This window comes from Bombus terrestris, chromosome 15 (assembly GCF_910591885.1).
Source record: "Bombus terrestris chromosome 15, iyBomTerr1.2, whole genome shotgun sequence".
Classification (NCBI taxonomy): Eukaryota; Metazoa; Arthropoda; class Insecta; order Hymenoptera; family Apidae; genus Bombus; species Bombus terrestris.
In genome coordinates, this window is record NC_063283.1 from 4226808 (window position 1) to 4251917 (window position 25110).

General features: G+C 37.9%; 2 protein-coding genes across 5 annotated transcripts in view; one reads left to right on the forward strand and one right to left on the reverse strand.

The window, feature by feature from the left end:
- The window catches only part of LOC100650702 (dopamine receptor 2), an 81268-nt gene that overhangs the window by 13244 nt on the left and 42914 nt on the right, over positions 1-25110 (reverse strand). The gene's annotated exons all lie outside the window — the stretch shown is intronic.
- On the forward strand, positions 233-3600 carry LOC125386433. The gene has a single exon (XM_048412734.1). It carries the CDS (start codon positions 437-439, stop codon positions 2306-2308), a length of 1872 nt encoding a protein of 623 aa, XP_048268691.1. The 5' UTR covers positions 233-436; the 3' UTR covers positions 2309-3600.

The following is a 25110-nucleotide window of genomic DNA, read 5'->3' on the forward strand; positions in this document are numbered from 1 at the left end:
AAGTTGATCACGTCATGGTGCGCGTTTTTAACGTTATGATTGCATGACTGAAATGTTGTTTCGAATATCGCTGGCGCGCTGCAAGTATTTGCATAGGCTCTATTGCAATCGTGGATGCGACATACGACTGCTACGCAAACAGAGGAATTTCATTTTCGACTCGGAAAATAGTCTTGCTCCAGGGACCGGTCCTCCGACTCGTTACATCTACATCGATGGGAGATAAATTTTGTTTCGTGGACAAAATGAGTCTTCGCCATGTATATGTTGATCAAAGTTCGTTATCGTTTCACGGTATATTGTGTAATAAGTTCACGGTCGCTTTGACGATTGGTATCTGACAGAGAACATCGAGTCCTTGATTATCTTGCTTGCTCACGAGTGAACCACTCACAAAGAGCAGTACAGCCTTTGTCCTCGTGGAAACTTCACAGGAATGTCGCTCTCTCGGTCGTGCCTTCGCCGTTTTACTGTGCTTCTCTTCGTTTTTACTTTCTTACATCTTACGCGGGCCATCGTCGTACCTCAAACCTATTCCGACGTGTACGAAAAGAAAAATGAATCAGGTCATCGAAGATTGATCATTGAAAGTATGTTAGACGAAGAGAATCAACGAGAAGAGTTTTTAACGTCGATACCTTGCATCAACAGTTTCTTGGAAAAGTACATACACAGACCAGGCAGGATTTCTTTCGTAGCAATAGATAACGAAGAAAGTATCCAGAATATAGTTCAGTCGTTCGTGAGAAGTCTTCACAATTATTTCGCAATCTTCAAACACACTGTAGACCTGGACTTCGAGGCACACGAATCTGCCTTGAGCACGATCGTCCTGATGCAGAACGCTAACAGTCTCGAGGACAATCATTACATACTCGAACCTTGCGATCGCGCTTGTCCTTTTATTACGATATTAATAAGCTCGTTTCAAGACGAAGAAAGCTTCCTCGAGCACGCTGGCGTTGTAACGCAATTGATGTGGTCCCGAAGAATCGCTACTGTCGTCATCCTAGCAAAAGTTGGTGATTCTGTTCTCGCTGCTGGTAGCCTCACTTTTCAACCCGGTAAAATGTGCACCGTATCTCCTCCAGTTATCTTGGACAAATGTGAAGACAAATCTTGGAGTAAATTGAAGAAAATCAGTGCGCCGAAGACGAACGGTTGTATTTTGAAGGTAGCCTACTTCGAACAGTCTCCATATGTGATAGTTGGAAATAATTCAAAGCGTTTATCGGGGTTCGAGGGAGCATTGACAGAGGAAGCGTTAAGAGGCCAGGAAATCGAGCGAGAAAAAGTCGCGTGGAACGATAATACTAGCTATGCGGAACAGGTACAAATGTACATCTATAACGATATTAACGCCGACTTCGTTATTGGTCGTATTCTACAGCAGTCTTACGAGGATATAGATTACTCGAGCTCGTATGACACGTCGAAAGTGGTGTGGCTAGTCCCAAAGGTTCCTAACGTGTCACTGAAAGGACTGGTTCAGCCATTTCAGCATTACGTCTGGGCAGCAGTAGGAGGATCTATATTATTGGGTTGCGTCGTCAAAATCTTCTTATTTCGTGATCTCTCCTTTTTAGATATATTTGCTCTGATAATTGGAGTCTCTACTGCGCGTCAGCCCACCAGACTTTCAACTAAAATTCACTTCCTCGCGTGGTGCATCTTCGGTTTATTTCTCACGCAACTTTACGTGGATTCTTTGGCCGACCAACTGATCAATATGTCCGACTTGAAGTTCGAAACGATGAAGGAGCTGATCTCATCGTCGTTTCAAATCGGTGGGACAGCGGCATTCGCGAGATTGTTCGAAATATTTGACCAGGATGAAATTGTTAAAAGCGTACGAAAAAAATTTGTGGTATTTGATCAAGATGAGTACGTAAGGCAATATTATGATCTTTTGGACGGAACGAATTCCTCTTTTGCGTTGGTCATAGTGTTAAATTCTTCGCGCAGTGGTGCTATCGAGACGACACAGGCGTACACCATAACCACAGATGTGATATGCAGTTTTCCTCTGGCTTTGGCTACCTGGAAGGGATCCCCGCATTTGGAACACCTCAACGGAGAGATCAACAAATACATCGATTTTGGAATATTGGATTTTCTGATCCAGATTGCTTTAGAAAAGAACTTGCGCGCTATGTCATCGCAAACTGCACAGGACGAAGAATACAAAACAGAACTTCACTTGCAGCAATTCGTTCCAGCATTTTTATTAGTCGCTATTGGGTTCTCCAGTGGTTTCTTATTCATCATTCTCGAAGTCGTGCTCTATCCTTCTAAGCTTCTTCAATAATCTTGGAAGATGCGAGAAAAGAAGTTTCGACAGTTTGGAATCTCAATTATATATTTATCGATAAACGTACATTTGACATGGGAAATTGTGAAATCGAAGAATCGAGCACTAGTCAAATTGTCATCGATCGCAAAAAGTGTCGAGTGGGTGGATATCGTTCGCCCGTGGATTATCGGCTTTCGCTTTTTAAATTATAGATGGATATTGGGCTGCGGTTGGATGGACGCGCAAATTAGATATAATCCTCTTGCTGAATCTATCAAAATAGACAATTTACGTCATAGATTTATGTCTTAGCTTTAATCGTGCAATACGTAGACGTCATAAGCGGTTAGTGTTTTTCAATCCTTTTTAAGTTGCGACACCCTTTCATGATAATTAAATATCCTCTCTCTCTCTCTCCTATCTAAGAAAAGCATTTTTATGATTAATTTTACATCTACAGTGTAGTCATATTATACGTTTGACAGTGTGGCCTAGTAATTGCACAAATTGTAATTGCAGAAAAAGATGTGGAACGCATTATTTTGTTAGATTCGATAGTTATGGTGTTAAAATATACAATTTAATGTCAAACTTTTGTGCGTATGTTTGTATTTTGAAATAATCTTCGATAATAAAGGTTTGAAGTTTCCGTTTAATTCCTACTTGCACGAAGTTTCAGTTTTCTTGCGATCTCTTCGAAGAATAGCAAAGGAAGGAGATTTCCCCGAAGAATGTGTCAATACTAAACTTCATACCTTATCCAACTCCGAAAATAATTCTCGTACAGACATGTCGTTCATTCATGATCGGATCGAATCATTCTTTTCGTAATCAGAGGAGAGTTAATGGTCCTAACAGGAGACAAGCTGTCGCGTATCGTAAGGAGAATTTCTTCGATCGATTAGCTACAATTTATATGGATAAAGGCGGATCATAAAGATCTCAAATGACGATTGAACGTATTACGTTCTTAGTTGGTGGTATTTCAGGCAAAATCCGCGAGGGGGTAACGTAATTACCGTATTATTCTCAACGATCCACGCGGAATTTCAAGCTCTTAGTTTTAATTTTACAGGCTATAAAGTTTGGCTATTTCGTTGGATTATGCTATCGATTGTATAATATGTAGTTAAAGTTATATTGCATCATATTTTTATACCATCAATTTTGTGCATCAATTCCATTCCAGCTAATGTCATTCTCGAATTCTTATTACTAGTAGAATGTTGTGATAACCTAGAATTGAAAGCTGTTTTCATTTGAGAAATGTATTGGAATATTCGATCTGTTTTTATATAGCGTTCTATCGTGTGTTGAAAATTTAAATGAACCAAGACGTACAGAATTTATATAATACGTCAGAATATAGGAAATACAAGTTATAATGTTTAGAGGATGAAGGAAATTTCTTTAGTGATTATTCATAACAATCTAAATTTAAACAAACATCCGCAATATATGAATACATTAACACAATATCAGCATCGCAAATGTATGATACTTTAAGATTAATTTATATGTAATTTTCAACTTTGAAATTACTTAATAAAATATATTATATTATTAATAGACTACGCATCTCTATCAAATCATGGGAAATTAAAGGATGCAAAAATAACTAAGCTGAGTATAATATACAAAAATACATGAAATATCCAAAGTATAGTACTCTTTATAACGTCCAGTGAATAAAATAAATTTCTATCTAGGTTCCATTTCTACAGTCTATTATATATATTTTATTTAGTATAGTAATATATATACACATGTGCATGAATATATATACACACTTTATACGAGGAAGGAAACATAATCTTGATGGACGTTTTGCCCCAATTCGTTATTGTAACGAACGTGTTAACAAATCTTAACAAATCCGTTAAACATCACAGTAGATATAAATCGTATGAATGCATGACAGCAAATATTTGCATATCGTTCTTATATCACGATTATCAGCTTTTCGAAGGAATTTGTTCGTCGCGTCTGGCAGCGTCAAGCTCATCCTTGCGAAACTAAAAATCCGCTTACGTGACTCGTACGCTTATTCCAAACATGCAGTCGACGTAATATCGCGCCGCCTATCCTTGACGTTTCTTCTCCTGTTTTCACATCGCATTTGGATTTTCGGGATGATCGTCGTTCATGCTATCTAATCGTTCGGTATACGTTTAAATCTTAATTTGTTCTTTCCTTGAAATTGAAAGAAGCTCTCGAGGCTCCGAGACACACATGTCGGGAAGGCAACTGAATCAGGCGAAAAGTGGGTCGTCAGAATGGGAGTCTTACCTTTTTGCAATTGATGCCTTCATAGATGAATGTTAGTATCGGCTTGTTTCTTATCGTAGGTAGATACCAGAAATTGTTGACCCTTATTACTTGGAAGCACTAACGTCTTGCGCTTTTTTAGGCCTCTGCAATTTCGTTCAGTTTAATAAATCTCATTAATTTTTTACGCGAAAACCCGTGCAATGGGTACGTTTTCTTTCGGATGAATTTTTCGTTTCGTGAAACACGAATTTATTTTTCATTTATTTTTTATTCGACGATAAGTCAAGATACAAATTATGTCTTATAATGCAGTCCCTGGCCATCAAATTAGAACTGGCCAGCTGCGATACTGTGTCATAAATGACAAACTGTCGTTGCCTAAAATATTCGATAAGTAAAAAAAAAGTAAAAAATTTGACATGCTCCAAGACAAAGTTCGACGATTTTTGTTTTGAGTTTTCGTCGCAAAATTGTATTTACGATCGAGCCAAGGAACAAAATTTCGTACTCGATCCAGTTTCCTTTTATTCTCTTTTTATTTCTTATCTAGAGCGGTGAAGGGATAGATTATGTATTCGCGTGATCCCATTACTCCAGCCGCCTATAACCGAAAGGAAAACTGTTTTCGTGCTCGGAGGGAAATGCAATGAAACTTCATTTCGGTGCTAGATTATCGTGTTATCGTTGTTTGCTGAGAACTTGCTACGTGTTGCGAGAAAAAAGAACGATCCTCGGTTTTGGTTAAATTTTTGCCTCCAAACAACGAGTTTATAATAATTATCGACAACCATGTTTGGCACGCGATATTGATTCAGTAAATTTCTTCAATCTGTGGCATTGCATTTATACGATTGGTCTGAACAGGATATGATATTTTCCGATTGACGTCGACTCCTATTGTTTGCAACTAGGCGGCACATAATGAAACGATGCTGTCGTAAAAGCGACGCACGACAATTTGTCGGCTACGTATGCGCATAACAAACGCCGAACATAAATGGTACAAGGTATTTGTTTCATTTCTCTATTTATGACGGAAATTGATTGTAAAGCGCGATCGTATAATATTGGGTTGGCAACTAAGTGATTGCGAATTTTTTTATTACCACCTAATGACAAAATCCGCAATCACTTAGTTGCCAACCCAATGCGTAAAAATTGGAATTCAGAAGCCGTAGTATAGCATATCAATACTCGACGTTGTGCGTTTTTAACAACGTTAACGTTTTTAACAACATATTTATTCTATTAGTATATTTCGTGTATTGCAGATTTATTATTTGTTACGTACTTTCGCGAACTGCTGTTTGACGAATACCGCTCTCAATTGGAAATCAATCAAAGGAAGGAATTTGGCAGTGGTCAATAGGAGGAATGTCGTTTTTCGATAAAAGGGATAGAAAATTCGTATTCGACGAAATATCTATTGAAGCAAGAATTTATCGAATCGTCTGTGCAAGAAATTTATGTACTTTTTATCTGTGCAAATATCGTGCACTAGTGTGGTTACGTATTCCTTATTTATGCAAATATTTATGCTTTACTCTAGTCATGTGCTCTTTGTGTGTAGAAATATTATCGATGCTTGTGCAGCTAAAATGCACGAGGTTTCAAGTGCTTAATAAATGAAAAAGTATATGTTGCGAAACAGCAATCATCGAAACGAAGCAAAGAGCATTGGGATTCACCGCCTACGAACAGCAAACGCGCAGAGAGCATTTGTTTATTCCTTAATTAAATTATCGTAAACGAGAGACTCGAAGGAAATGTAATTTGTAGACGCGGCTTCTTTATGCGATCGCTATTACGGGATTGCCAAGCGGCCATGAAAATTCATCTGGTCCGTGAAAATCTTGTTAAGGGCGAGCGACGAATTTGGATCGCGCCAGTCGATAACTTTATATTCTGGCTGCCAGCGTCCCCTCTGAATGCTTATGTCATTTCTCTTCCTATATATATATATATATTTACGTATTTACGCATGTATATGCATATAGACGTGTACATATATGTGACCATATTTCTTTTCTTTTTACGGCAGCATATTGAAATGCAGGGCAATACGGTGCATCGATTTTCGCGTCGTTGGTTGCATGTGGCCTACGAGAAACATATCCACTCACGATAGACCGTGTCTCAAAAGGACCCTTTAAATCGGTTCTCGCGGCGTTTCGCCGAGAATCGTTTACCTCTTGACAGGCACGAAGCACAGAGAAGGCAGGAACAAGGGGATAGAAACGTGCCTTGAGTTTCACGAGTATCCACCGTCTTCCCTCGTTTCCCACTTTGGACGGTTCGTTCGTCGTGATCCTGGCTTCGTCTGCTAGAATCACCGACTTCAACCCACCATAATATCATTCGTATAAAATTGAAAACTTTAGACGTGGTTTGAGATTTTGCGCGAACGAGGAAATCGCATCTGTTACTTGTGCCGTTTCTTGCACTGCAGCAAGCTCTTCAAGAAATAGTTGCGTAATTGGCATCGGGGATAGCTACGTGGAATTATTTATGAGAGACTTTCTTCTTTTGAGATATACCTACATATATATTTATATTTCCGTTCATATTATAATATTATAATATTGGAACATTTGTCAGTCTCGTATGAAACGTGATAATCGATCTAGATTGCCAGGGAAATAAGTAATTGGTTACAATTTTTCAATTTTCAGAATTGTCAAGAATCTGCGTTATACAATCGTTAATGTATAGTATATATGGATTCTAATAACGAGAAATACGAATAATAATATGAATGTAAAAATTAACGAGAATAGTTATCAAAAGACGCAATAAATATACGCAGGAAAAGAGATAATTCTTGAAGGTTTCAATAATTTGCCAGATTTACTGAAATTTTCGTAAGTATTGCGGTACTTATGAATGGGGGTGAATATATTTTACGAAACTACTTGAGTTACGCGGGAAACATGTTAATTCGATAGAAGAAAAAGCGGCTGTAGACACAAGGTATAACGATGGGATTCTTGTACCGCATTATAAACGATAAGTAGAGTGCTCGTTAAATTCTATTTGTGTTCTCGACGATACTCGAACCTACGGAGAAATTCTTGCAAAAAACGGAAAGCAGGTGCTACGACGTAAAAACTAAAGCAGAAGAAACATATTGGTTTCATCGAGAAAACATGAGCAGGAAATTTTATGCGATGACGTGTAAAGCATTCTCTCTTGTTCTGTATTTTTGCAAGCGTTTGACATTGGAAAAACATTATTAATTTCTCTTACACAGAGTTACGCTTTAGCTTCTCAAGTTCAATCGAAATTTATTCATTATTTATTATTTATTCATTCTGGAGCAATTTCTCAAAATCATGAGCGTCATAAATAGACTGCAGATGTTTACCCATTTTTATGAACGTAACTAAAGAATTGGGAGACGAATAAAAATTAGTTCTATAACAGACAGTATCCATTCTGGGAATGTTTGCACTTTGAAATTTCCTAAAGATGTAAAAATATCCGCGATTTAATCGTAAAACGAAATCTTTTAGAACGGAAAAGTCAGTTTTCGAGGATTTCCGTTCTTCTTCTACAAAATCCGGCAGTTTAATAGAATTCGGCCTGGAAACTTTGCTAATTAACTCTTTAATGCTCGATCTCTTTTCACGATTGCACCGGGTCGTTGTGTTGGAGAGTTCTTTTCGAATCGCAATCGTTTGATTACGAATCGTCAAGAAGTTGCAGCTCCGATTTATGGGCTCGGAACATCAGCTTCTTTCTTCCCTTCGAACCACGAAACGAGAGAAATCTTTATAAAACAATTCAATGCTCTCTGTATTATTCATTCCGATTTGATTTTAATCGATAAGCTGTTGAGCTGCTACGTATCGGAAACTGATCTTAGCGGGGCAGCTTGCATTATTCAAGTACGGTTTTAATCGTTATTCGAGATCTTGAATTTGAAGGGGAATAGAAGGGAAAATATTTAACATTTACGATGAACGAACGTTTGTAAAGCAAATCCAATGAAAACGAACATTGACATTATATTACGGTTCAGGTAAATTATTCGTTGGATAATAGTCTCTTCAAACTGACACGGTGTATTAATTCAATCTTTATTCTTCATCGAAGTTGCACATTGTTTCGAATAAACATTGGTCGATGCGTTATTTACTTTTAACATGCTGGTTATCAATGATGCTTCTTATGATTTCTGGGCTTTATATTTTGCAATATTATATCACAGTTTATTTGGAAATTTCCACAAATTAAATATACTTTAATCAGCAGAACACAAATTATAAAAAATCGATGTAGTAGCATGAAAAAAATTCAACAGCAGTGAAATAAATTTGAATAAAAACAACTGAATCGGTGAGTTGAAATATAGCACGTGTCCAAAAACGATACTTTGAAATGTTTGACAAAATAGGTTTAGCTAAATTCGTTCTTAACTTTTTCTGAAATTAATTTCAATTTTCGCGTATTATCAACACATTTCGATGTAAACCTAGCAATGCCTACCCGGACAAACCTTCAAATATATCCAATTATAATTAAATCCTTTTCATACATTTGCGATAATAGAAATAAAATTACGTCGAAAACTTGATTTTATCGTTACAATTTCTTCGATTGATTCCTTTCCTTTGAAAGAGGAAAAACGATAGAACTCCCCAGTGAACCTAATAGTTGTTTCAGACACGATCACGAGCTAGAAATTATTGGCTTGTACTTCCACGTAATTACGCAAAAAATCTGTCGTGCATTTTATGAAGTAAAGCTGGCCAGATTATTATTAATAAATTATTATTATTATTAAGCAGAAGCAATTTATAATCTGTCTCTGTTTTTAATGCGAAACAAACGGGAGATTAATAAAACGAAGCGAGGTCGGGGACTATGGTAAAAGGGGATTTATCAATGCCTGGGTTTACGTGCTGTTGGCCAGGAAGTCAGGCTATATAGAAGACGACGTCTTTAGGGGAAGTTTCTATGTTTCCTCTGCACTCTCTGAACTGTTGATTAATGTTACCCCTTGCACTTTCTCTTCCGATTCCTTTTTGTTTCCCTGTCCATGTATTCATTTGTTTCCACGAGCTCCAACTCGTAGTAATCCGTAACTACTCTACGAACAATTGTTGAAGTATGCCATTGACCTTCACCTCCACTAATCAACCAAGAACGCTTTCATCGAATTGCCAATTTAGTATAGCAAGTCCATATCCCAGATAGAGAACTTCTCCCTCCATGATCGTTCTATTTATATCTATGGAGCTCGCTGCACACGAGAATTAAGATCACTGACATCGTGTCATTTTTTTGATACCTTTACTTTATTGCCACGATTATTCTCAATGATGTATAGCTTGGGTCAAGACAGCGAGATCGTAAATTAAAGAATCATTCTCAAGGATTGGCGTGGACTTAACCTTACCGTAATTAAGCCTGTCTTTACACTGCATTGGTTTTTAGAGCTTCGCATAATAAACGAATGACGCCTATAAATGGTGCCGTGAAAGAGAAATAATGCACTAAAATTTCAGACCAGTTCTATCGAAAACAAATACATTTATGGGTTGGTCCTAGTTAATTATTAACTTAGTAAATAAATCTTTTGAGCAGGATTTCCGAAGCTGGAAAGAGAGTATATAGTAAAGATCTCATATATGTTGTTGGATTTTTGTTATTAATTAAATTTGTAAATATCTAATTATATTCAATTAACGAATTCAATGTTACGTACATTTCCGTACCCATTTTACAATCTGGTTATATCTTGACTCGGACTATGCAAATGGTACATCCGTGAAGAAAGATCGAATCCCGTTCAAGATGCCAGCAAAGTCCCATCAAGGATGGAAGGCTTAGTCCGTTAACGAAACAGGAACCGAACGTGATTTCCGGTCATTGTTGCCGCTAGAGGGGGCGATTGTAGCGAGGGTTGAAACGAACAAGCGGAAGATTCTCCTCTGATTGGGCTGACGCTCGTAAATGAGCTATCGGAGTTTACGTTCTAATGACAGCGAAACGTGCGCCGAATGCATTTCTGTTTGGCAATCGGGTCAGCGTGCGCGACATGCCAAACCGGAAATCGATGGCCGTTCAACAACGGCGCGGCGTCGGGATGAATTTGCACGCGGGGAATCGGCGAAACGCCAATTGCCGAGGCAGATCCACGTTAAAAAGTTTATCGCGGCCTGCTACCGTCCGATACGCGACCGGAAATGCACTCATGACGCTCGTACTCGTTCAAACGAACGGCATTAAACGATCAATCGCGTTACCCACTGGCGCCCCAGATCAAACATGAAAGAAGTCGTGCGCTTTTTCGATATCGTTTCGGAAACTGCTTGATTCGAGCTTAGTGGTCGACGATTGATGGCTTTAGTTATAATGGAAGTGTAGATTTTGAGAATTTCTGTTTAGTCACACGTATTTCTACTTAAAGGTATCATTTATTTTGTCGAGAATTAACTTTTCCATGATTTGGTAAAGGGTAATTTCTTATAATAATAAATGCAGGAATTTTATGAAAAGTAGCCGTGAACTGACCTATGCGATTATGATAGTGAGTCCTGCAATTATCGGGAAATATTTGATCCGGACGAAGTGGTATACAGAATAATATGCAGAAGCAGGTACGGGGTGATTCTTCGTGATTCTCGTTTCTAAGAAAGAAACATAGAATAATAAAATAAAATTCTGTGAAAATTCACTGCGTACATACACTGTTATCCATAGTGTTAGGACACTTCTTGTCACATATCTGATGCATTCGGGCGATGCTGTAAAAAGCGGTGGATCGATAAGTCAATAGAGAAACGAGCGAAAAATCGTGCACCGCAAGCGTGATCAAACAGAATCATCGGGTGACTTTCTCAGAGCATCGCATTCGCAGGCACATCACGTTAAATTACTAAATGGGGAAAAAGGCTTGGAGCAACTAATACCTCTGATAAACTGTCGAGGCAATCTAGAAAGGGCAAGAAATCTCATTATTGCTGGAATCCTAAAACGTCATCGTAAGACAAGAAGAGCTTCGTTTGACGTCATCGGTGTTCCATAGAATGCCTAGAAAGCTCGTCTTCTTCCATCGGTTTTCCTATCTTTGTAGTCTCCCTTTATGTGTGACGTAAAATGATAGATTTCTTTTTTCCTTCTCTTTTATCGGCGACGCTTGATAGTTCATAATTATCCAATAGCTAGAACGTGGTGCATAAACATACCGCGAGGATTAACGTGACGTCTCTACTCCATCATCGTCGCAGTTGCAGCTATTGCATCGTAATCGACGACGTCAGTATGTGACGTCAAAGACGGCAACACGTGGTGAACGCGAGGCAGTGTGTACGCGAATGCGGATGAGTCAACGAGACTCAACGACGAGGCGAGAGAGAAAAGATGGGGACTCGTGGCAAAACAGTTGCGTGGCTTGCTCGATTTATATCTGGCTTTGGATACGAGGTGGAGAATCGTCTACGGAGAGCTTTCTCTCTGATGGTCTTTGGAGGTTTGCAGACGTCTCGGCGCCAAACGCCCCGACGTCGGGGCAAGGCCTTGGCGACCGGTGACCGTGTCTTCTCTCGGCGAATTTACGCCACGCTCTAGTTTCCGTACGGTCAATGACGAATGAAAATACCAATGGGGTTGAATGGCTGGGGACAAGATTGCATTTAACGCGTTCTCCTTCTATCTATTCTCCTCTCTAAAACTACATCCGTAATTGTGAAATCGTTAAATGGAAGACTAAGCTGTTGTTGCAGGGATGAACAGTGATGGGAAGAAGAAAATTTCAGTTTTGTACTCTCTGAATGCCGACAACGATAATCCATTTTAGAGCGTAATTCATTCATTATTCTGGTCGAATATAATTTCACTTTGTAAAATTATGGTATCCTTTAGTACCATTTATCTCTTAAACTAGTTTGTCCCATCACAAACTTTAACTTTTCCTTTTTCCCCCCATTTCATTTTTCTTTCTTCTTTATTGTTACTTGTTTATTCTGTGTCTTCTTACGACTTTGTATGCCATACTTTGTATACTGAAATGGGTACTTAACCCGCTTAATAAATTAAATTGAAATATGAAATTAAATTGAAAAATGAAATGAAATTTCCTTTTGTACGCTACTGTAAATGCTTCACGCTCAATTTTATATCATTTGGTAAGGTTAACTTTCCTCGACTTTCTAGGAATCTCGACAGATAGTCATTTGCAACACTTCACTAACACATGTTTCTCCGTCTGCGTTTCTAGCGAGGATAATTTATTGGTTATCACGCATGGTCGACGATAAATTAAATGTTTAATACGGTTACTCGGTGGACCAGAGATAGATTTCATCCTTTTCATGCCGGTCAAAGATCCGAGGATCATCCACCACAGACAAATTCCTTCAGAATAAACGCACGAGAAAGGAAGATATTGATAACGTGTCAGAGGCGGTCAGGGCAAAATGTAAATTTGACTTTTCGCGCGATAACAAAGGGATCGTTAACAGAAAGCCGATCTACACTCGTTCCGTGCCTCTGCTCATCTTTTTTCCTTTCTTTCTTTTGCCTTTCTCGGATCATTTGCGACGCGGTGAGTCGTAATTTACTTTAATGCACGGCTTTGAGCCGTAATTCACCCAGGGCCAAGAGTTTCTAACCCATTCTTCCACGTTACTCGAGTAAACCATGGTTCGCGGATCGAAATTGCCCTCCATTCCCCGTCTGAATTTTGCTTGACGACCGATCAACTTTATACCGAGATAATTTGTTACACCAAAGAATTATTATTCTCTTCCGCTTTCATAAGGCTACGGCTTTTTTGATCAAGTATGTAGAAGAGTAGATTTTGTTACAATTCACGCCTTCGTGTAAATGGATAAGCAGTTACGGTCAACGGAAAGTTGAAAAACGTGAACGAATTGTAAGAGCAATGTTTATTAACGTTAATTACATATTGAAGACTGGATCAATTCTCATGTATGCAGATGTATTTTATCTTGATTACTTCCTAAATTCTGTTTGCGTATTGTTATTATTAATTATCGTTAATTGCTGAAACGTCAATAATTTGTGTTTTCCTCTTATTCTTATCATAGCTCATATTCGTTCCAATAAACTTTATATAATCTTGCGTTAGAAACTTTTATATTCTCATTACTTTGGGAAACATTATAAGGCTTAACTGTCCGTAATCCGATTCTATGTATATTTCCCAACTTCCCTTCAAGCGATCGTTAAAATGTTCCTTTGACGCCATATGAAGTTTGCATATCACATGTGCCGGTGATTATGAAAGTGGCCTAAGTCATACATTTTTCGTTTTCAGTTATTCATAGTTTTGTGTATGACGTAATTGAATTCTATTTAACGACGCAACAAACAAGTCAGTACAAATGTTTAGTTTCTGTTACTTTGCAATGATGGTTTCAGATTATTGCAATAGATGCAACGAAAGATAGGCGATATGCTCATTTTGTTTCGATTCTTGACTTTTAGGCTACTTTCATAATCATCAACACACATATAACAATTACGTACATATATTTGACTAATAAAGAAAATATTTTTCTTTTTACGTCTACAATAAACTACCTGTACGAATACTTTTCTTTCCCGCTGTGTAATGATCATAAAGGACAAAATTATTGCAGTTTGATTTATCCGTAATTTTATATCGAACGATATAGGTACATATGACAGACCATAATTCAAAAAGTGAAATTTCTGCATGTGATCCTAATGGCCAGGGACTACGAGTTATTCAATAAAAAAAAATAACAGTAATATATAGCGTCTTATTATGTTCTCTTCAAATATCAAAATTAAAAGCTTGCTTTCACATTGCGTTCATCGCCATGAGATACTGCTTTGTGACTTCAAAGCGAAAATTGCACAAACGCGCGCGTCGTTCTGACAAACAAACGCGCACACGAGAATTTCGTCGTACTAAAGGTGAAAATTTGCGTAGAATTGGACACGCGTTGGATTTATTTAATTTACAACAACGCAGAAACCACGGAATACGTTGAATTCCCCTGGAAATTGCTGCTCGACCGCTACAACGGAGCAGGGAGTCGCGTTAAATGAAACCGCCACTCTACTAAATATCGAATTGCCCGTATAAAAGCGAAACGCCTCGTTGATATCGTTTCTTTCTAGTTGATTCTCCACGAAAGTTGTATATATATAGTTTTATTTCGAGTTGTTTCGTTATCTTTGAAACATATTACGCGGTACGTGTCCGTTTGACAAGTTATTTGCTATGTTTCTTGGATGCAAGTTATCAAACTTTGTCCCCAAGGCGCAAGCGGTCTGAAACGCACTGTACCATGACCTAGTGCAAGAGATATTACTAGGAAGCAACAAGCATAAAACAACTTATGAAAGACTCTCCGGCTCGTTCTTGGGAGCGTACACTTTACTAAAAGATTTACTCGATGGAGCAACTAATCAAAGTTTCTTCAATTTAAGTTGTTTTTACTTTCGACGCCTGGACCCGTTTGCAATAATTTATCAGCTAATAGAGGGTTATTGAGTTACAAATTACAAGTTATACATACTTTTTATTCGACTTTGTAGCAACAGAAACAACCTATAGATGGCACGAAACATAAAAGGAAAGTAATAATGCTACGGAATTACTAATTTTTTCAAAAATTTCTAACTTGTCAATTGAGAAAGATTGGAAGGGCAGATTAGAAATTAATTATTATTAAATTGATTATTAAAATTTATTATATTATTAAATTATAGTAAATTATATATCTTTATACATGATACGCAGCAATAATTTTGGTCGTTCGATTATCGGAAAACTTGGATTCTCCGGTATGCCCCAAAATTGATTAATATGGTTAATCGAGATCTTATTATATTTGTACAGTAGACGTCTCGTGTTCATATAACATAATATTCAAATACTAGAACGTTCGGATATTGGAACATTCGGATAATCGAGGTTCGGGTACTGTACAGATAACTTGTAAAATGTCAGTAATTTCAATTCAATTGCAAGAGGACTTGGCCAGAGGAACAGCCATTATACGTAAATTTTAATCTGTCATTCAGCGATTTAATCTTCGCAAAAATGAAATCTTCTTGAATTCGCCAAATTTTGCGACGACAATATAATACGCTCATAAGGAAGATGCATCACTGATGAATTATTCATCTTGAAAGCTACATCTCTATCCCGCTTTTGAGGAGAGTGGTAAAGCGGAACACGGATGAAAAATTTTCAGATTTTCGGATGCGGCCTCGCTTAGATTTTCGACCGGCTTCCCCAACTCCTGCAGAATTAATCTCTGATCACTCTGTAATGCTCCCTTTGTGCAAGTAACCTTTAACTTTTGCGGTGGTCGTTTCTTACCATTAGATATAGCAACACATACGTGTAGTCACGAAACGTTCACAGAAGTTCACGGTAAATTTTCAGACCCTAGGGAACACCGAGAAATTTAAACTATCCTCGTGTATATTGCAAGGATTATTCACTCTGTTTGGCAGAAATCCGACCAGTGCAAGTATTTTTAACTGTTTCTGTACGTGTCTGATTCTGTCATTGATTTGAAACTTTTAAACGTTATAACAGACCGGCAGCATCTCGCTACTCTATTCAATATACCGGATCATCTCCACGGTCTAATTTTGATTTCACAGCGTGACCTCTCTCTTGGATTTTACATTAAGGACGTATTCTAATATGGAGTATCTTTCAGATCTACTTTACGATTTCTTTCTAAATAGATCGTAGAAGCTTTTGGTGCCAGATTTTGTACATATATTTATCTATGGTTGAAGAATATTCACCGTTTTCCTTGAATAAAAATAGTTACAGTTAAGCGAATCTTGAGGCGTTTCTTGAGTTGTAGTCGATATGGTATCTCGTTCCATTCTTTTTATTTCTGTATATAAAATCGATTACTTTATACCCAGACTTAATTTGATTGAGACACAACAAAGTAGAATCTAATTTAATTTAATTTAACCGACGGAGCATGATCCAATTGCGGTAAAATGTCCAATATAAATCGAATTGCAAAGGGTTAAAAGATTTTTGCTTGCCATCCTACTTATCTAAATTGAAAAAACCAAAAGAATTTTTAATTAGTATAAGTATAGTTATATAATTCTGTTACATAGCTTCAAGTTGTGGACTAGAATATCTCCTTAAGAGGCCGTTTCCTTTAACTTCTATAGCTTCATTAACTTCAGTAACGTGAAAAAATCCTTTTAAAGACATGGTTTCGAAAATTTATGTTTTAGAAAAAGTATAAAAAGAAAAACAACGTTCTGAAAGTTCTACGCCAGAATAGTTCCTTAAAATTCCGTTTCATTCACACGTCTTCGTCTTTCGTTTATTCGAATGGCCCCTTCTCGTCCTTCTGCATTCTCGTCTAAATACTCGCCATTCTCCAGTGTACCGTCAACATTTTTAATATCAGCAAATATGAAGAGTGTACGCGGGTCATTCTCCTTAAATAAACGCTTGGCAAATTCACAGATCGTTCCTCTTAAAAAACAAAGAGGTGTCGAGATCCAAGACTCAACGATTAATTCGCGATTGGCTGGAATGGTGCGATTAACTCGCATAAGCGGAAGTTGGGAAACGGTAGTTCACCATCTGGTAATAAACCGCTCGGAAGCTTCTAGGAAACTCTCGATAGTTCGCGAAACTTCTGAATGATCTTCGATTATCCGTCGTCGCGTTCCTCAGGCGAGTCAGCTGGATGATGGTCGCGATGCCTGATCCCATAAATCAATCTGCAGTACCTCGAGAAAACGATTTCTCGCTCTTTTTCTCCATTACGGTACACTGAGATAGACCGAAGGGTCAAGTGGAAATAAGGTAGAATTAGATCGAGGCTGAGGAATAGAGAAAGAGGTATGCATAAGCAGAAACCGAGTGTAAAGTTTTCCTAAAGAAATAGGAATAGTCTGGGCAAATGGAAAAGGGAAAGAACAGGGAATCGTTGTGAGGAACACCTACTTCTAGAAGCTCTAGCCGAATTGCTGCGAGGTATGTAGTTGTATTTTCTTAGCAAGGCATCCTGCAGTCCCACAGTAGTTAAACTTTTAATTGAACGCCAAAGGAAGCGTGTAATTTGGAAGCAGGCCACCCTAGAGATCGCTCGGTCGATCAGCGAACGAGCTGCAGCCTGTATAGATACCTGGACTAGTCAAACAAAACGATATCGGTGGAATTGATTTAACCGATGTCCCTGAATATGTATTGGATTTGATCCTGCCATTAAGCGTTACGAGGACCTTTTCATGACGGAGAGGGGGCGCTGTAGGGATCAACGGTACGCCCGACATTCGCGTTAAATCCGACGTGTAATTCCTGCGTGCAGCCGCTAATGGATTCGAAGTAACCGTTTGGCCTAATTATCATTGATCGCAGTCACAGCCAGTCACCGATCTCCGATCCCCGAATTCTTGCACTCGAATGGGAACTAACTATTCATGATTTTCCTATTGATCAGCCTTGGTGACCGTATGCCACCGTTCAGTTGACGATGTTTGCCACGATTATATAAACTGGTTAACAACGAACAATTCGGGACATGGAAAATGGTCGCGAATAAGCGTAGACCGAGCCACAAATACGAATCCAAGGGGCACCCGGGACTTATTTACGGGAACGAATCGACCGTGATTCGAGTATCCTCAGAGCTTTTCAGCTTCTCTATCCCGCGATTAAAAGGCTCGAACAAGTTGCTGTCCCTTTTTAAAATGGCTTGGCTTTTCATCCAGCCCCGCGACTACTTTCGAGCACGATCGATTCTTTATTAATAACCATTTGCCACTGGTGACATCGAGGCTATTCAGTTTTCGACCTCGAGAAGCCGATCCACCTTGCCCTGCACACCATGGAGAAACCCCGGAGACTATCGATTTTGCATTTACCCACCGACAAGCAGCCGTGAAGCGTGATAATCACACGTGCGATTGCTACACGTAGGATTGGCCGACGTTGCTGCTGCCCCTGTAATTGTTATTCTCTTTCTATCCTCTCTCTCTCTCTGCCTCTCTCTCGTCCTTCGTTTTGTAACATTGCAACGTTTGTTCCGGGGCACACGATTTACGCTTTATCGTGTCACCGACTTTAAACTATGTTAGCGATTATTCGCGCATTTGTCGTCTTCGAAGCGATTTCCATCGATTTTAACTGTCTCCGAATTTCTTTCGTTTCTTGGGGCACTGTCCTTTTACATGACGATATTTTTAAGTGTTTTTGTTGGTGTTTGATTGATCAGGTACATCATCGTTTACGTGGATCGAAGTATTCAAGTTTCAAATCTCTGCTCTCATCTCTATTAATCAAGACACTTGTCTCCGAATAATTTGAAACATTTTATCAACATTAATTCATTATTTTACTTCATCGGTAATGTGTTTGCAACTCTCACAAAAATTTAATGATTTGAATGAAACAACGGTTGCTATATTAGTCCTTAGGACCTGTCTCTAAACCAAGTTATCTTTCTCTGAACTTTGTATTCGTATTATAATTAACATTTTTCACATCAACATTAACTAATCGTGTTTTGTATAAATGTCCCTTATAGCTTAACTCTCGTTAAGAGTTACAATACAAATACAAATTGTTCTAATCTTTTTATTTTGTTTATAATTATAATTCACATCGTAGTTCCTTGGATGCCATTTCTCATTAACCGTGTTGTATGACTTTATACAGCTTTATAGCTTAACCATCGTTCATTCTTATATATACATTGTTGCAATAACAGTATTTCGGCGTCGTTATTCTTGAGGGCTATCCAATTTACGCTAGTTCTGCGGCTAGTACGCCGCTCTTTCTGAATGCATGCACGTTGGCGGCACGCATAGGAGAATGTATGCGTCCACTTTGTCAGGGAAGGCGTAATAAGTGGACTCGGGAGGACAAGTTACACACCTACGTGTATCGCTAATTCTATTTACATAACGTCCCTTACGTAACACGAATTACTCGTGAAACGACGGCACTAATTCTCTACGCGTTTCTCGCGTGAATATGAGTCATGGCAAACTCTATATGTGCCCCGAAATTAAAATTAACCCGAGTTTGCTCGCTTCGAATTCACCGTTGACTGAGGTGACGTGGAAAAATCGTACATCACGAGAACAAGTTAAATATCGCGCCCTGCTTCGCTATAGAATGAGCGTACTGATTGAAATCTACCTTCGAGCCAGCTTGCTCGCTATCGGATGCATTATGTACGAGAACTCGTTGTGGATTCGTAACGAGAGACGTGCGATCCATCAGCCACGTGTCACCGAGATTTCGCTTAACGTGTTATCGAAAAGTGAATTCTTCGATCGTAGCGTGTCATGAAAATACACTGGGATTATTCCGTTAATTGAAAGTTCTTGACGCGGAGAAATTGCGAGTATTAAGTCGTTTTAGTCTTGCGTTTCTAAAGCTAATAGTAATCGGATGATGCAATATTTGTTTTTCGTCTTCAGTCATAAAATACCCTGTTCGAAGTAATTAGAGAAACCCTGATATAAGAATGCATCACTTAGACAAATCTATTAACAGTGGAACTACCAACTACGGCTAAAGTTTGAAAGTTTTATCAAGAAAGTTATAGTGCAAGGAACAAGACAAAGCTTATAATGCAGTAACAAGTGTAAGCTTCGATTTACATATTTTACGAAAAACCATGTAAACCTTTAAAAATACACCGTTGTAAATTCATACAATTTCTACGAAGAATTACGAATTGATCGTTTTGATCACATTCGTAGTTCTAGGCTCAAGAAAAGATAAATATTATTCATAGGGTGAAGATTTTCATTAAAACAACAGTTTAAGTAATGTACGGACACTAAAAATGGATATAAAAATAAAAGCGACACGGAAAGCGAAATTCATAAGGTAATCATACATCTCCATTTTTTAAAATGATTATGAATTGTTGATTTTATGCATCTTTGAAATTGATAAATTTCGTGTTCTCTGTAGCAAAGTATTTTCTTCTCATCTGAGGGGGAACAGAACACTTTTCATCATCCACGTCAAATATTTCCTCCTTGAAAATGACCAAACTATTTTCTACGCGTATGAGATGATTTAGAGTCTTTTCCGTAAACATACGATATTTGCTGTTATTATCGTTGTATTTCTTTTCTGAAGCTCATATAGTATGTATTTCCTAGTTGCTCATTTTTCCTCCGTCGCTGTTTTAAACTCACAATTCAGAGATCTCATGCAGTCATTGTCAGAACTTGTTTGCAGATAATTCTGAAACATGAAGCCCGACTAATCCCGCTATGTATCTTATTGTTTTTAGTTCAAATTTTTACATGACGTTTTAATCTGTATATTTCACTATTGCCAGACATATGATTTTTTGCGTAAAAGCTCCTTATTCTCCCTGCGGAATTCTGTTGCGTTTTCTTTAGATTTATACCTTTGGAACGTTTTCGCGCATCTTTATATTTTCTCAATGTTTCATCTGTTTTACCTCGTAACAATTTCCATACGACGTGTATCCTGTTATAAACAGAATCGAATTCACAGCATACGTGACACTCACCGTGGAAGTGTTAAAACATAATGCGAATGTTAATCTAATCGGAGCAGAGACAACTGAAGGAATTTAAAGAACGATCACGACAAAAAAGAAAATCGAATCCTTAAGTTGATATTTCCAAGTAAATATCTCTGACGATATGCGTACGGCAAACTCGCTCATTCTCAGTCGAGTTAGTTGCTTCTCGTTCATTGTCAGTCAAGTTAAATAGTTCCTTCTCTCTTGGATCGGGAGATTAGGAAAATCAGCTCGTATGAAATTTCCTTCAACTCTGTGTGCCCGAGACTCTGATATGTTTAATCTAATTCGAGCAGAGAGAGAGAGAGAGAGAGAACGAAGATTAAATCAGTCCCGACCTCTTCTCCGTTTTCTCCGAAAGAATTTGTTGCCGATGGCGGAGCTTGAAATTGCGAGTACTCGAGATAAATGGATGTTAATTCGGTCCGGATTATTATTATTTATCCAATCGTGGCTCAATTTATTGGTGTCTGACACGAAAGGAGAAATCGCTCTGGGAAATCCCGGGTTTACAAAGTTGCTATTAAGTCAGCAACGCGTTTAAGACGACGAAATTTTTTATAGGTCTCCGAGAATCTTCATCAAGGGCAAAGAAGCTACCGGAAGAGCTCTCTATACGGCTTCGAAGTCGCCTGGACTCATTTCACGGGGATGAATAAAAGTAATTTGCTAAAGAGCTTCGGTTCTATCCATCTGCAACCTTGGAGCTCACGCTTCTCTCCCCTTTTGTGCCTATCCTGTAAAAACACCATTTATGAGTCGTCCTGTATGCGGGGTGCTTCCGCAATCATGATATCTACAGTCCGTGACCATTGAATTAAGTCCACAATTTCATTTTTCCAGCTACAGTGTGTAACATACACACGTACTATGTGAGATAAATGGCAAGAAGTCCTTGGTTGTCGGCTATAAATATTGGAACACACACCGATTACGTTTATTAGAAAAGTCTAACAAATTTTATTTTTCTTAGTATTTGAGATTATAAGGCACATGTGGTTGCGAGTGAAATAACTGATTTAGAATAAAATAGCTAAAAAACAGCAGCGAATAGCATTCAATCTATTCGTCTATTTATTTATCAATAAGTGTTCTAATACTTATAGTCGGCAGTGCATGTAGCAATTACTTGATTCGTAAATTACCAAGCGCAAAAATTGGAAAATTTCGAAAGAAATTGAAAAGTAGCAGAATGATGACTTAATTGCCATCTAATTTTACGTGAACTACGCTACGTATTTCGTAAAGATACACTCATAATTTATTTAAAACGTCAGGAACAAAAATCCATAATTGGAAACTTACATCTGGTATACTGGGCAGATATGCAACATTATTTTCTTTGAAGACGAAATCTCACACGCAAAAACGTTTTATTCTAAATGCTCGATCTATTTTTTCATGAGAGATCATCCCTTGTTTTACCGCGATTAGGGAAACAGCTAGTACGTGTGTACGAGCAGAGAAACACTCGCGTAACATTCAGAAGCGTTTATCTTCGTATCTGTTTTCCAGAGAAAAGATTCTTGAAGAATCCCGAATTCCCCTTTTTAAAGTCGAACCACAATCCCGATAGGTATCTTTTTCTTTCCCTCTCTCTTTATCTGTTCAAGAAATTATGCCCTCGCCGTGGTCTCGTCCTCTACCGCCCACTGATTTCGCATCCGCCAATTGAAATTCTTCCTCGGACGTCCCCATTCACTTTGGATACGAAAAGAACGCGAACCCTTCGTACAAGAGTCGTTCGAGTTGATCGTAAAGTGCGACCTTTGATACGGTAAATGAAAGAGATCGATAGCAGCGTGAAGTTAAACGTTCTTGTTGAGTTTGTTTAATGCTAGCAAAATTGATCGAGTCGAGACGGCTTTAAGAAATTTGTGGTTTTGTTTAATTAACGTAGTGGAAACGTATTTTTACTATGATTATATATAATGATTGGTAATACGATTTAGTGATAAAAAAGCAGTTTGTTCCTTGGGGATTACCTTTGCACTGAGAGACGTACAGTATTGCTTGGAAGTATACAGTAGAACTTCATTTACTTGAACTTATCGTGGAAGCGGTTTATGTAATAGAAATTTAACAAGTTTCTGTATTACGTATCTTATATTTTTCATTTATACAATAGAAGTTCAAATGAAAATAATTAAAATAAATTATAAATCAATAACTATAATTGATTAAAAAGCGTTAAACTTCTGTTCCTATAAATGAATGAAACTCAGATAAACGGATTTCTTGAAGTCTGGCTAAATTAAAACTAACAATTCAAAGTAACAAAAACAGTTTAACACTAATTTAGCCATCGAATCGTGTGGAAGTTAAATTGATCGAATATATAAGATTTGAAAAAGTTTACGCGCAGTTAAAATTAATTAATATAACGAATATAATATTAATGAATTTGATAAAACTAATTTCATACAAGATAATAATTTTAACATATCAGAGGTAAATTTGCGAATAAATAATCTATATTTCATATGACATATGTTTTTTAATTCCATAAGAAGGTAAAGAAGATAGCATTTTTAATCGTGAGTTTTCCATTAATTCATAGCTGTCGCTAAAAGCCATGTATTAATACAAATCGAGCGGTGTCGATATATTTATGGTCGATATTACTTTCCCCCCTTGATTAATTCTACCTCGTATGATCTCATTTACTCCATGAGAGGGCAAAGTTACACGCACCCCTACGTTTTTCATTCCCTCGAGCTATTTCGAAGCGCTACAGATAAATGAACTCAATTATTTTTCACTTCTTCTATTCACCAACGAATTTTCATGGAGGTTGATCGACAATTCTGATAGCTTCGACTAATTCCAAAAGTTGCAAAGGAAGATCCTCTCTGATCATGTCGTCCAATCTCGGTGACACCCCATACGTCATATCGGATGAACTCATAACGAATAGACGGATTATCGTTGATCGATGTGAAAATGTAAACTGTTTGAAAGGTGATGCTCGATGAAGACGCGTCGTTACGCCGTAACGACGAGTCCGTTAATTGGGCCTCTGCAAGAGGAACTAAGGAAAAGAGAAGAAGCTATAGTTGCAGCTTCGAGAAAAAGATAATAAGCTGCTACCCTTGTTACAGGATTCTCGGAACTTGCGTATTACGAATGCTGCAATTAAAAAAGTCCGGTATGTAGTTACCAGAGATAAACCGCTTACGACGAAGTTACCTTAATTACCAGGGAATCTCGTAAATTTTCGCCGCTCGAGTTATTTCTGCTGCTCTGATGAATTCCGTTATTCAAAATGGCGCGGTCTAGGGTAACTTTGACGCGCTTCTTACATTTGAATAATCGTACAGAGGGAGAGAACGCGTGGTAGCCTGTTTCAGCCCCTTATATATCAAATCGATCCAACTTCACTGAACAAAAGATTCAATCAAGCACTCTGGCGCTAAAATTTGTAGAAGCGAAGTAATCATTTTGACTTGTGTACGATACATTTATCGAAGAGGGATAAACTATAATCGAGGCCAAAAGTAAGTAGAAGTAGGGGAAGTATGATATAGGTATCGATGAAGTTTAATCGAACCGGTGTTAATGTTACATACTGAAATTTTATTCATTATGTATCCTTCTAGTAAGTAGATTATTTAATAAATAATTGAAATTAGTATCTACATTTTTGTGTAAATACGACATATATAACGAAGCTACGTCGATGCCTATTTTCACTACCTATTCACGTACGTCCCATCCACTTATGTATGTATATTTGTCGATCACTGTAAGAGAAGGCACAATTGTGAACCATTTCGTTCATCTAGATATCGAAGGTACGAGATATAGGTTCTATATTATGGTAGTGTATTTGTTTTCGAATGGTCTATTAAATACGCTGGGGATGTTTATCGCTTTTCAGGCATAGGATACCTTGTATGTATCTAACTTTGGGAATAATTTACCTCGCGAATATACGAGCGTATTGCAACGGGGGTTGGGGCTAACTTGGCGAACTATAGGCAATGTATCAGTTTTCCTGGCACCGATGAAATCAATAACGGC